Consider the following 12174-nt stretch of genomic DNA (forward strand, 5'->3'; position numbering starts at 1 on the left):
CCCTAAATATCTAGGGCGGGGAGTGTCCCACTTCTGGGGAGGGGTGTCGTACAGGCTTCTCCCTCCCTTCACCCTTGGTGGCTGAAGGCGGGACGGGAAAGGGCCGTCTGGACCGGCGCGCAACCCTCCGGAACCCCCGGGGGCGGAGAGCCAGGCGGGAGACCCGGCGTCTGCCTGGCCCGCGGGAGGAACCTCCCCACCCGGGTCCGGGCCCCAGGCCCTGCGCGGCGCCCGAGGCCGGAACAATAGCGCGCGCTGGCGGGCGGGGGCGGGGCGCTCCGCCGGGCGCCGCCCCCGGCCCGCCCCCCGCGCTCCCACACTAGCTCGCACACTGGCTCGCACACTGGCTCCCACCCGCCGCCCGCCCAGGCACTGCCCGCGGGAGCCGCCGCCGCCGCCGCGCCCGCCATGGACGTCCGCCTGTACCCCTCGGCGCCCGCGGTGGGCGCGCGGCCCGGTGCCGAGCCGGCCAGCCTGGCGCCCCTGGACTATTACCACTGCGGCAAGGTAGGCGGGGGCGGGGTGGGGGCCCGGGAGGGCGGGGCCTGCCCGCGCCTTCGGACCCAGAGCCGAGCCAGAGCGCCCCGGGCTGGAGCGCGGGCAGCAGTCCCCCGGCGGCTCGGGACGCGGGCGCTCTCGGGGACACACGCGGGGAGATGCCGGCGGTGCCGACGCGCGGGGACACGCACCCATCAGCCCCGCCGACGGGCACATGCCACTCACGCCGATCCCCTGGTGGTGACACTCACGCCCAGAGTTGTTGGGATCACAGGCAGAAGTCACCCCGACAGTCACTCACACGATGTCACAGTGATACACACTCACCCACGTCCCCCTGACAGCCTCGCATGCATTCACAAGCCGACACACAGTGACCCACTGTCACACACACAGCCATCCTGCTTACACTACCGTCCCATACAAGTCACCCTGACAGTCATTTATTTCTACACAGCCACACGCAGTCACTCGCCCACCTGCGCTGTCACACCGCCACATGCAAGCCACCCGTTCCCACTCTACGACGCCACACACCGCGTTCCATGCCCCCATCCGCCGTCACACGCAGTCACAACTGGGGACAGGCACACAAAGAAGTCGCTCCGACAGTCACTCGCTCACGCTCCCAGTGACTCAGACAGTCGCACGCTGTCACCCATAGCCACCCCATGGACGGGGAACCTCAGGCACCCTAATCGCCCTGACAGCCACACAGTCACACGCGGTCACACCCGGGGGCAGTCGCGGCCACCACACCGCCCTTCCCCCACCTCGGCCGTCCACACTCGCGCGTGGGCGGTTTAACTTCTTGGCGTCGCAGCGCACTAATTGGGCCGTTTGGTAATCGGTTGTCACCGCCCGGCGGGGCCTCGGATTGCGAGCTGGCCATGGCCCAGCGAGGCCTGTCCCCTCCCGGGAGCGAGGCCTGTCCCCTCCCGGCTGGGGCTGCGGTGAGGGATACCCCTTCTTTCCCGAGATCGCCGCCTCCACCCGCAGCCGGGTCCCAGCCCCGCTGCTTCGGGCGCGATGCGAGCTCGCGCTCCTGGAAGCCCGGACGGGCGGCGACCGACCCCGCTCCCCGCGCCGAGCCCAGCCCGGGACGCTGAGGTGCAGCGGCGCCGTGCGCGTATCCTTCCTCGCCCGGGAAGGAACTTTCGAACTTAGTTAGGAAGCCGGACGGTCCGTGCGTCCGCGGGACTGTGCGTCGGTCCGGGGCCGACCGGAGCCGAGCGCGGCTTTTCGTCACTCGGAGCCCGGATTGAACGGCGCGCGTGGGTTTCCCCGCGGCCCTGGCGCAGACGCGCGGGCTCCACGGCACTGTGTGGTGAGTGCGCGTCGGGTGGCTGGGTCGGCGGCCCTCCGGGGCCGTAACCCCACCCCACGGGCCTTTCGTCAAGCTTCTTGCTGTGGGGATGCTGCGGGGAGGGGGCGTCCCCGCGCGGAACCTGGGGCCGCCCAGGCTGAGTGCGTCCTCAGGCCTTGGGGAGCGGCTTCTGGACTCCGGGGGCAGAGCCCTGCGCAGTTCGCCTGGGGCTTGGGGTGGGGTCCGGGGCCCTCTGGGCCGGGGGCGGCGTGGGCCGGGGGCAGGCGGCAAGTGAGGTCTCGCGGAGGATGGGGCGACTATCTTTTGTCCGGTGACGGGCAAAGTTAGAAGCCGAAGAGGGGGATGGTGTCTTCAAGAGAAGGCCCTTTCTCGGGCTGCTTCCATCTGATGGAGGAAGAATTGATTAGAAGTAGCAAGTGGAGTCTTTAGGAAGGAGAAGACGGTTGGGTTTGCGGCAGCTCGTCTATCTTCTGCCCTTGGCTTTGTTATTTTTTAAAATATGAAGTTGGCAAGGTTCCAGCTCCTGGTCTGGGGGCAGGGGTGAGATTGGGGATTTGGGCCTCAGAGTCTGGTTGGATGGGTGCCCCTCGCCTGCAGTGCTCCTTTTGGGGGTGATGTTTCTGTAAACCCCCTCAGAGTGGGGTGGTCTCATAAGGGGGCCTTTGGGAGGTGGCACTCAGTCGAGGCCCCAGCTTTATTCCGATGCTCTGTAAAGCTCTGACTCAGCACCAAGAACCAGTGTGAAACCCTGGTGGGAGGGAACCAATCAGGGAGTCAGACGCTGGTGATTCTGGTTTCTGTCTGTGAACTAGGACCCCTCACCCAGAGCTGAGGGTGTGTCCAGGTGGAGGAGGGTGGCAGCTGGGCCACTAAGATGGGTGAAAGAAAGGTCTGACATTGCATTTGGACGTGTGATCTGCTTCTTAATCCTTCAGCCTCATGGCAGTGTGAGGCAGAGGAAGTCACTTGGCTCAGGGAGGGGTGGGTCAGAAGCCTGTCGGTAGCAGATCATCAGTGGGCAGTCGCCTTCAGCGCTGGCGGTTGGGGGGTGGTGCAAGTTGTGCCGAGGAGCTGATGTTGAGGGACTGGGGAGGCTCCGTCCTTACAGCTGGTCACTCTCAGAACTGGAGGGGAAAAGAGGCCCAAGATGCAGCCATGACCACAATTGGGGTCTATAGACTGGGCTGCAGAACCAGGACAGGGCCTGCACATTGGGGGCTCGGTCCCTGGAGCCCAGATAAGAGGCTTGTCCCCACAGGGCCTGAGAAACACAAGGGCAAGCCTTTGCCAAGTGATGCTGGACAGCCGTGGGGCAGTTGACCTGGAAGGGCCCTTGGCAACCGTTCCCTTGGTGACTGTCCCCTTAGCGATCCTCTAACACAGAGATTCCAGCCTCTTTAAACCAAAGTCATGAGCAGTGGCTGTTCTTTGGGTATCTTTTGTTTGAGAAGATACACAATGACGCAAAGCTGGTATGGTTTCATTTTTGCTTTGAAATAGATGTTTATTAATCACTATAATATTAGCATGCATTTGAAAAATAGCTTACAAGATATGGAACAAGCACATTACTTATTTTATGTAGTAATGGTGCCTGGTGAGCGTAGGGGCTTGTGGCCCTGTAGCCCTGTCTGTGGCCCCCTACTGGGAACCATTAATCCCCTCCTTCTTCCTTCACACAAGGGGAAACTGAGTCATGGAGTAGTATACTCATAGGTTACATAGCAAATGAAGAGCACAGCTGAGGCCTGAACGCAAGTTCCTGGACTCCCAGCTTGACACTTGTCTGGCGTTCCCCACACGTCTCTGTCATGGTTTGGGGGTTAGGAGTCATGATGTCCTTCTAGGGTAACTATGAAGTCCCTTCATTAGGGTTTTGGCAAGGTATTTTATCAGGCTGGGGGCATTGCCTGGGGCTTCCTGCTCAACCATGGCAGACTAGTGGAAACTGGCCATTGGGATTGGGCAAACTTGGATTCAAATCTCCGCTTGTGGCTTTGTGACCTAGGGCAAATTATTTTACCTCATTGAGATATGATTCACATACAATAAAATGCAAATTTTAAGTGTACTGTTCCATGAATTTTGACAAATATAACCACATGTGTAACCACTATCCCAATCCAGATATAGAACATTTCTGTCACCCCAGAAAGTTCCCTCATGCTCCTTTCCAGTCAGTACCCCCTACCCCTAGAGGAAACTACTTATCTAATTTCTATTATCAATGCTTTATTTAAGTTCAGTTTAAGTGTACTAAGTTAATTTAAGTTTTAGAACTTATGAAGCATATACATTTTTGCATTTGGGTTCATTTTGCTCAGCGAAGTGTCCTTAAGATTCATCCATGTTGTGTACGTCAATAGTTTTTTCTATTTTATTTAGTAATATTACATCATACAAATATAGCACGATTTGTTTATTTGTTCACCTGCCGTTGGACATTTGGGTTTGTGTCCATGTTGGGGCTGTTATAAATAAAGCTGCTGTGAACATCCTTATACAAGTCTTTCTGTGAGTGGGGCAAATTATTTAATATCTCTGAGCCTCAGTATCCTCTTGAGGACAACATTGTCTACCTCTGAGGTTCGGGAGAGTAAAGTGAGTTGATATAGGATAGGAAAGTTCTTGACACATACCAGCTACTAATTAGATAACAATGCTATCAACCACCTGGGACCTATTCCAGTAAGAGGCTTGGCATCTCTGTGTTCCAAGTATCCTTCATCCCTGGTCCAAACATCCTGGGTACAAGGCCAACCCAGGATGAACCCAGAGTGTTCAAGGCCAACCTGGGTACCACTTTCTCCATGCAGTGCTCCGTGGCCAACAACCTTCTCTCTTTCTCCAGGCATGCCCCATCACCCCAAGAACTGGGGTTCAAAACTGCATGGGTTTTGACATGTTCTGTCATCCATCATTCAATCAACAAACAGTTTTCGAGCACCTCTTTGTCCTAGGCACTGCACTAGGCAACTGATGGTACAGCAGTGAAGCAAAGTGACACATATTGCTACCCTCTGGAGCTTACATGTCAGCATGGGAAGTCATAAATATATGGATGAGATAGATATGGTATTGTGACTGATGCCATCATTACAACTATGGAGAAAAATGAAGCAGGGAAGAGGGTTAAGGATGTTAGGTCCAGGTGCCAGTTTGCAGTTTTAAGTAGGGAGGTTGGGGAAGGCCTTGTGGTCTAGATCAGTAGGTCTCAAATTTATGTACCCATTAAGAATCATCTGGTAAGATTTGAAACAAAAACAGATTTCTGGGCATCCCTTCCTGCCCTGAGATTCTGATTCAGCTGATTCGTGCTGGGGTCCTGAGGGTTTACATCTCTGATGAGCGCCCAGCCATGCTGCTGCAGCTCTGGAGACCACACATTATATAGCAGCGGTTTGGTTGTTTGTATACAGGCTTTTGTGGGCTCCCACCAGGCAGGAACCATGCCCAGCACCTGGCACAGTGCCTGACCCATAATTACTCAGGAAATTGTGCTGGTGGGTGAATGATTCAACTCTCCACCCACACAGCTCTGGGCACAGCATCTTGTCCCTGGATGGGATCTAGACAAGCTTAGTTAGTGAATGATTGGAGGCTCCTTATGGCGAAAATCCATGAAGTGGAAGTTGCTGGTCCCACCTCACCCAGACTTGAGATTTGAGAGACCTGTTCAGCAATCCTAGTAGATGAGGTCCCCGCAGCATCTTTCTGCTGGGCCACAGGTGGCTGTGGGTGGGTCCTGGGGAAGGAGCCCTGGGTGGGTTGGTCCTGGGGGCACTCTGGAAGGGTGCCTCTGTCTCTGTTAGGAAGATTTTTTACTTTCTGTCTAAAGGTGCTCCCTATAGCCCTCCCCCAGTGTGTCCCAGAGGCTCCTCAAGGACCACACTTCTGTACCTACCAATGTCAGGAGCAGCAGCCCAGGCCTGACACAGCCCCTCCCCCTGCCCTCCCCCCAACCCAAGTCTGCTGGGTGACCTTGAGCATGACAGTGCCTTTCTCTGGGCCTCTGTTCCCCTCTGTGCAAAGGGAGAGCACATAAGTGACCATTATAGCCTCATGAGATGGGGAGCTATGGTGTGGAAATATAACAAAATAAAGTCTGGGGCATGTCCTTTATAACTGTAGAGTGTGGTGCACCCGGCAAGGATGAGGATGATACTTTTTGAAGAGATAGGCCCTCATATGCATCAGAGGGTAGGAACCACCGTGTCTGTCTACCTTTACTTTTGTGTTCCCAGAGCTTGCCTGGCACATAGGTGCTCAGTAAATATTTGCCGAATGAACAAATTCAGGGCTGGCCTGTTGTTCCCTGTGGCTTGAGGAACTTAGCATCTGTTTGACTCTTATAATCTGAAGCCTTTGCAGTGAGCACATCGTGTCCAGAGCAGGGCAGGGCAGGGGCCAAGAGTCTTTTGGTTGACCTGACATTCCTAGAAGAACTTCCCTGAGTAGGCCCAGGGAGCAGAGCCCAGCATGGAGAGCAGCCAGTAAACTGGGAAGAGCCTCACCCGCATCCCAAGGATCGCCCTGCACGGTGGCTGCCAGCTCCGTGTGATTCTGTAGGGCGTTTATTTTGCTTCTCGGATTTCCCAGCGCTGGTCTCAGGTTAGGAAGGCAGTGTAAATTCTGGGACCTGGCAGACCTGGGTTTGAACATTACCTTACCATCTTCAGTGCAGGCAAGTTATTTCACCTCCCTGTGCCTCAGTCTCTGCCTCTGGAAAATGGGCACATCAACACCTCCCCCACAAGGTTGCCATCAGAGCTGGAAATCCTGCCTGTAAGGTACTCAGCCCCAGCAGGAAATGCTTTCATTTCTATTCACAAAGAGCAGCACAATTGAAAGTTAAAATGCAAGAGGAATCTAGTTTCAGCACTGGCTGCTGGGGGAAGGGTCTTCCTAACAGCAGGCCTTTCCATGCCTTGGTCTCTGGATCTGATTTTCCTGGGCCTAGGGTTTGAAGAGGCCTCTGCGCAGCATTCTGGACAGACAAGGAGCTGCTCACTTCCTTTGCATCTTTCTTTTTTTCCTTCTTAAATCTGTGTGGGAGGGGAGGTAGGTTTAGGAGGCGGAGAAGACTGGTTCAGATTGCAGCTGCACCGTTCATCGGCATGGGCCGCTGACCTTGTGCACATCATTCAACTGCTCCAAGTCTCAGTTTTCTCATCTGTACAAGGGGACAGTAACGCCTTCCTCATATTGTTGCAATGAAGCTCAGATTAAAGTAACAGACATGGAAGTTCCCTCTCATCTAGAACAGTGTTTCCCAGCCTCAGCAATATTGACATTTTGCCCCTGACAGTTCCTTGTCTTGGGGGTTGTTCCATGCATTGAAGGATGTGTAACATCATTCCTGGCCTTTACTAGCCAGGTGCTAGCAGCACCCTGCACTCTAGTCACGACAATCAAAAATGTTTCCAGACTTTGCCAAGTATTCCCTGGGCGAGGAGGCAAAATCACCCCTGTTTGAGAACCACTAATCTGGAAAGTGTGGTACAGGTAAACTAGGAGATGATGGTGATGAGAGTGGCAGAGCTCTGGGGCTCGTGCTTTCTCTTCGGTATTTTAGTCCTGTGTCTCCTTGTCAGCAAATCCTGTATCCACGTGGTTGACAGTTATCCTATTTATTTATTTACATGGACCAAAAAACTACATAGTGATTTTTCAGCATGGTTTGGGAGCAGCAGTAAAAACATATGGTAAGTAATTATTAACTTAATGAGTCATGGTAAACTGTAATTTTATATCTTAGTGAAAACATGTTGTATAACACGGGATAATAAATTTTGTTCAATTACCCTGATGCTTAAACTTGCTACCGTACAGTTGCGATTTCTGGTGCCTGCTAGAATGAGCAGCAAGGTTGTGGCTTTTCAGTGCATAATGACCTGTTTTCCGCCGGATTTTTCAGATGTTCAGCAGGTTTTAATGAGTGCCTACTGTGTGCTAGGGGATTCAGCCCTGTCCTGAAGGTGCAGGGACTCAATAGGAAACTCGGCTTTCCTAGATGAAAGGCTGTGTGGATCTGTAATATATTGGCTCGAAAGGCAGAGTCATAATTAAATATATAATTATCTGGGGAAGTGATAGTGTCAGAGGTGTGGGAAGGCTGCACAGGGCAGAGTCTTACAGGGAACACCAAGCAGGCTACATGGGGGGCATGCAGAGTGGTGGGCAGGCGTTCTAGGCAGAGGGGCACCCGTTGCAAGGTGGCTTGGAGGGGATTTGGGGATACTGTCAGCCTAAGTCAGGGAGTGCTGCCTGCAGGGGAGAGGGATGACAGCAGGAATCGTTATACGGAGGGAGTCTCGCATCCCAGCTGGTTGGGTTTTAAGTAGAAAGGTGCCTTGGAGCCAGAGTTATGGTTCAGAGTATGGAATGTTTCATGTTGCTGGATCCAGACCATTGTCGGTCACTGTCTCTTGGTCTTCTGCTGTGGGAAAGTTTTTTGGTCTTTTGTTTGTTTGTTTGTTTTTTGGTGGAGAGTTTAATATTATTATAAATGCCTACAAAATATCCTTCACTTGTATGAAACTGGGGTTTATCATAAGTAGGCATCCTATTTTTTTACTGCAATATAGTTGATTTACAATATTGTTTTTGTTTCAGGTGTACAACAAAGTGATTTAGTTTTATATATATATATATTTTTTCAGATTCTTTTCCATTATAGGTTATTATGAGATACTGAATATAGTTCCTTGTGCTATACAGTAAATCCTTGTTGTTTATCTATTTTATGTGTAGTAGCATGTATCTCTTAATCCCATACTCCTAATTTATCTCTCCTCCCCCTTCCCCTTTGGTAACCATAAGTTTGTTTTCTATGTCTGTGAGTCTGTTTCTGTTTTGTAAATAAGTTGATTTGTATTATTTTTTAGATTCCAGATATGAGTGATGTCATATAATATTTATCTTTCTCTGTCTGACTTAGTTCACTTAGTATGATATTCTCTAGGTCCGTCCATGTTGCTGCAAATGGAAATATTTCATTCTTTTTTATGGCTGACTAATATTCCATTATATATGTATATACACACACACACACACACACACCACATTTTCTTTATCCATTCACCTGTTGTTGGACATTTAGCTTGCTTCCATGTCTTGGCTTCTGTAAATAATGCTGCTATGAACACTGGGGTGCATGTATCTTTTTGAATCAGAGTTTTCATCTTTTCCAGATATTTACCCAGGAGTGAGATTGCTGGATCATATGGTAACACTACTGTAGTTTTTTTTTTTTTTTAAATAAAGGAAAGCTTTATTTTTTTTTTTTAAGAGATTGGAGTTTATTTATTTATTTTATTTATTTATTTTTGGCTGTGTTGGGTCTTCGTTTCTGTGCGAGGGCTTTCTCTAGTTGCGGCAAGCGGGGGCCACTCTTCATCGCGGTGCGTGGGCCTCTCACTATCGCGGCCTCTCTTGTTGTGGAGCACAGGCTCCAGACGCGCAGGCTCAGTCGTTGTGGCTCACGGGCCCAGTTGCTCCGCGGCATGTGGGATCCTCCCAGACCAGGGCTCGAACCTGTGTCCCCTGCATTGGCAGGCAGATTCTCAACCACTGCGCCACCAGGGAAGCCCACTATTGTAGTTTTTAAAGTGACCTTCATACTGTTTTCCATAGTGGCTGCACCAATTTACATTCTGCTATGGGAAAGTTTAATGACTTGTGTTTGATTTCCCCCAGTAGCCAGGGATGCTCTGCTTCTCAGACTTTAGTGCAACAGGATCACCTGGAGGGCAGTTAAAACACAGAATGCTGGCGCCACCCCCAGAAGTTCTGGTTCAGTAGGTCTGGGGAGGAGTTGAAAATGTGCAGTGCCAACAAGCTGGTGATGCCAGTGCCGCTGGTCTGGGAAGCACACTTAGAGAACCCGGCTCTCGTCGAGAATATGGGAGGATTTTCCCGCCTTGGCCTAGGACAGTAAGGATGTACTGCTGGCCTGGGGCACGTAGCCCTAACTTGGACATGGTCGGGTGTCCCAGAGACTCCTGCCTTTTTCAGGACCCCTGTGGGTCATGGGGAGCGTCTCCTTCACCTTGGAGAGAATCTTACATTGGACTCCCTGGAAATAGACTCTGATGTGGAGAGTTGCCTGTGGAAGGTGTATCTGGGGGGAAGCTCTGAGGAGGTGCACCTTGAAGGGAGTAAGAGAAGCATGGTTGGGCAGAGGGAGATGCTGGCCTGGGATACAGTTAATGACAAAAGCATCCCACAGGGACCTTTGGAGCTGGACTCCAGTTTGTCTCAAACTAAGGCAAGGGGGCTGCCCATTCCTTTGATTCTTGCATCCTCTGGTCACTGGCTTCAGGTGGCCCCCACAGGGTATAGCTGTGAGCCCAGAAGTTAGGGAATGAATGGGTGGAAAGGGAAACACCACACTGTCCATTTCAGGGAGCTGCATTTCAGGGAGAAAACTCACCTTCCTTTTGTTTGCCAAGAAATCAAGGGTCAGCATATTGATGATTAAATTTTAGAGACTTTTGAGTCACTTGCTAGATTCTTCTTTGCTTCATGCTGTGAGGGAGAGCTGGGAGATAACTGCTTCTTAGATCTGAGTGAAGAAAAATGATAATTAATGGAATTTTCTGGGGCCCAAGGAGATTCTCTTACACATTCCTAGGTAGGATTCCAGAGTTCTTGTGCTGAGATGTCGCACATTTTCCTGTGTGGTAGGGAGGACTCCACATTGATTTCTGAGGAGCTTCTGGGCCATGCCTGAGTGAGTCACATCTGGGCAGGGGACCATGGCTTTCTCTTTGGACTGGAGTCCTGTCACATTCTTCAAGAGCCTCTTTGCCCTGCCCCCACCTCAGTGTAGGTCAGCATCCATGGTGGTCCCTTTATCAATCTTTCAGCTTTTCTGAGCAACCAGGAAGCTCAGAGGCAAATGCCTGTGTCACTTGTAGGCATGACATAGGATATCATGGGACATCTTTTTTTTCTTTTAATTTTTATTTATTTATTTATTTATTTTTGGCTGAGTTGGGTCTTCGTTGCTGCGCGCGGGCTTTCTCTAGGTGAGGTGAGCGGGGGCTACTCTTCGTTGCGGTGCGTGGGCTTCTCATTGCGGTGGCTTCTCCTGTTGTGGAGCACGGGCTCTAGACGTGCAGGCTTCAGTACTTGTGGCACGTGGCTCTAGAGTGCAGGCTCAGTAATTGTGGCTAATGGGCTCTAGAGTGTAGGCTCAGTAGTTGTGGCTCGTGGGCTCTAGAGTGCAGGCTCAGTAGTTGTGGCGCACGGGCTTAGTTTCTGTGCGGCATGTGGGATCTTCCCAGACCAGTGCTTGAACCCGTGTCCCCTGCATGGCAGGTGGATTCTTTTTTTTTTGTAACATCTTTATTGGAGTATAATTACTTTACAATGGGGTGTTAGTTTCTGTTTTATAACAAAGTGAATCAGCTATACATATACATATATCCCCATATCTCCTCCCTCTTGCGTCTCCCTCCCACCCTCCCTATCCCACCCCTCTAGGTGGTCACAAAGCACCGAGCTGATCTCCCTGTGCTATGCGGCTGCTTCCCACTAGCTATTTTACATTTGGTAGTGTATATATGTCCATGCCACTCTCTCACTTCGTCCCAGCTTACCCTTCCCCCTCCCCATGTCCTCAGGTCCATTCTCTACATGTGCATCTTTATTCCTGTCCTGCCCCTAGGTTCTTCATAACCTTTTTTTTTTTTTTAGATTCCATATATGTGTGTTAGTGTACGGTATTTGTTTTTCTCTTTCTGACTTACTTCACTCTGTATGACAGATTCTAGGTCCATCCACCTCACTACAAATAACTCAATTTCGTTTCTTTTTATGGCTGAGTAATATTCCATTGTATATATGTGCCACATCTTCTTTATCCATTCATCTGTCGATGGACACTTAGGTTGCTTCCACGTCCTGGCTATTGTAAATAGAGCTGCAGTGAACATTGTGGTACATGACCCTTTTTGAATTATGGTTTCTCAGGGTATATGCCCAGTAGTGGGATTGCTGGGTCATATGGTAGTTCTAATTTTAGTCTTTTAAGGAACCTCTGTACTGTTCTCCATAGTGGCTGTATCAATTTACATTCCTACCAACAGTGCAAGAGGGTTCCCTTTTCTCCACACCCTCTTCAGCATTTATTGTTTGTGAATTTTTTGATGATGGCCATTCTGACTGGTGTGAGGTGATACCTCATTGTAGTTTTGACTTGCATTTCTCTAATGATTAGTGATGTTGAGCATTTTTTCATGTGTTTGTTGGCAATCTGTATATCTTTGGAGAAATGTCTATTTAGTTCTTCTGCCCATTTTTGGATTGGGTTGTTTGTTTTTTTGATATTGAGCTGCATGAGC

The 12174-nt window shown here is 50.9% G+C and overlaps 1 protein-coding gene across 5 annotated transcripts in view; it reads left to right on the forward strand.

Moving 5' to 3' along the window:
* Nucleotides 1-370: 370 nt before the first annotated feature.
* TOX2 (TOX high mobility group box family member 2) overlaps nucleotides 371-12174 on the forward strand; it is a 137815-nt gene continuing 126011 nt past the window's right edge. For 4 of the 5 annotated variants that reach the window (XM_057529368.1, XM_057529367.1, XM_057529369.1 and 1 more), the window contains exon 1: nucleotides 371-507. In XM_057529368.1, coding sequence (XP_057385351.1) covers nucleotides 409-507 — 99 coding nt within the window. In that variant the 5' untranslated portion in view covers nucleotides 371-408. Of the gene's footprint in view, nucleotides 508-1771; nucleotides 1826-12174 lie in introns of those variants that run through there. The other variant, XM_028169319.2, reaches the window with a different exon arrangement.

The sequence above is a fragment of the Balaenoptera acutorostrata genome, chromosome 15, assembly GCF_949987535.1.
Source record: "Balaenoptera acutorostrata chromosome 15, mBalAcu1.1, whole genome shotgun sequence".
In the NCBI taxonomy this organism is placed as follows: Eukaryota; Metazoa; Chordata; class Mammalia; order Artiodactyla; family Balaenopteridae; genus Balaenoptera; species Balaenoptera acutorostrata.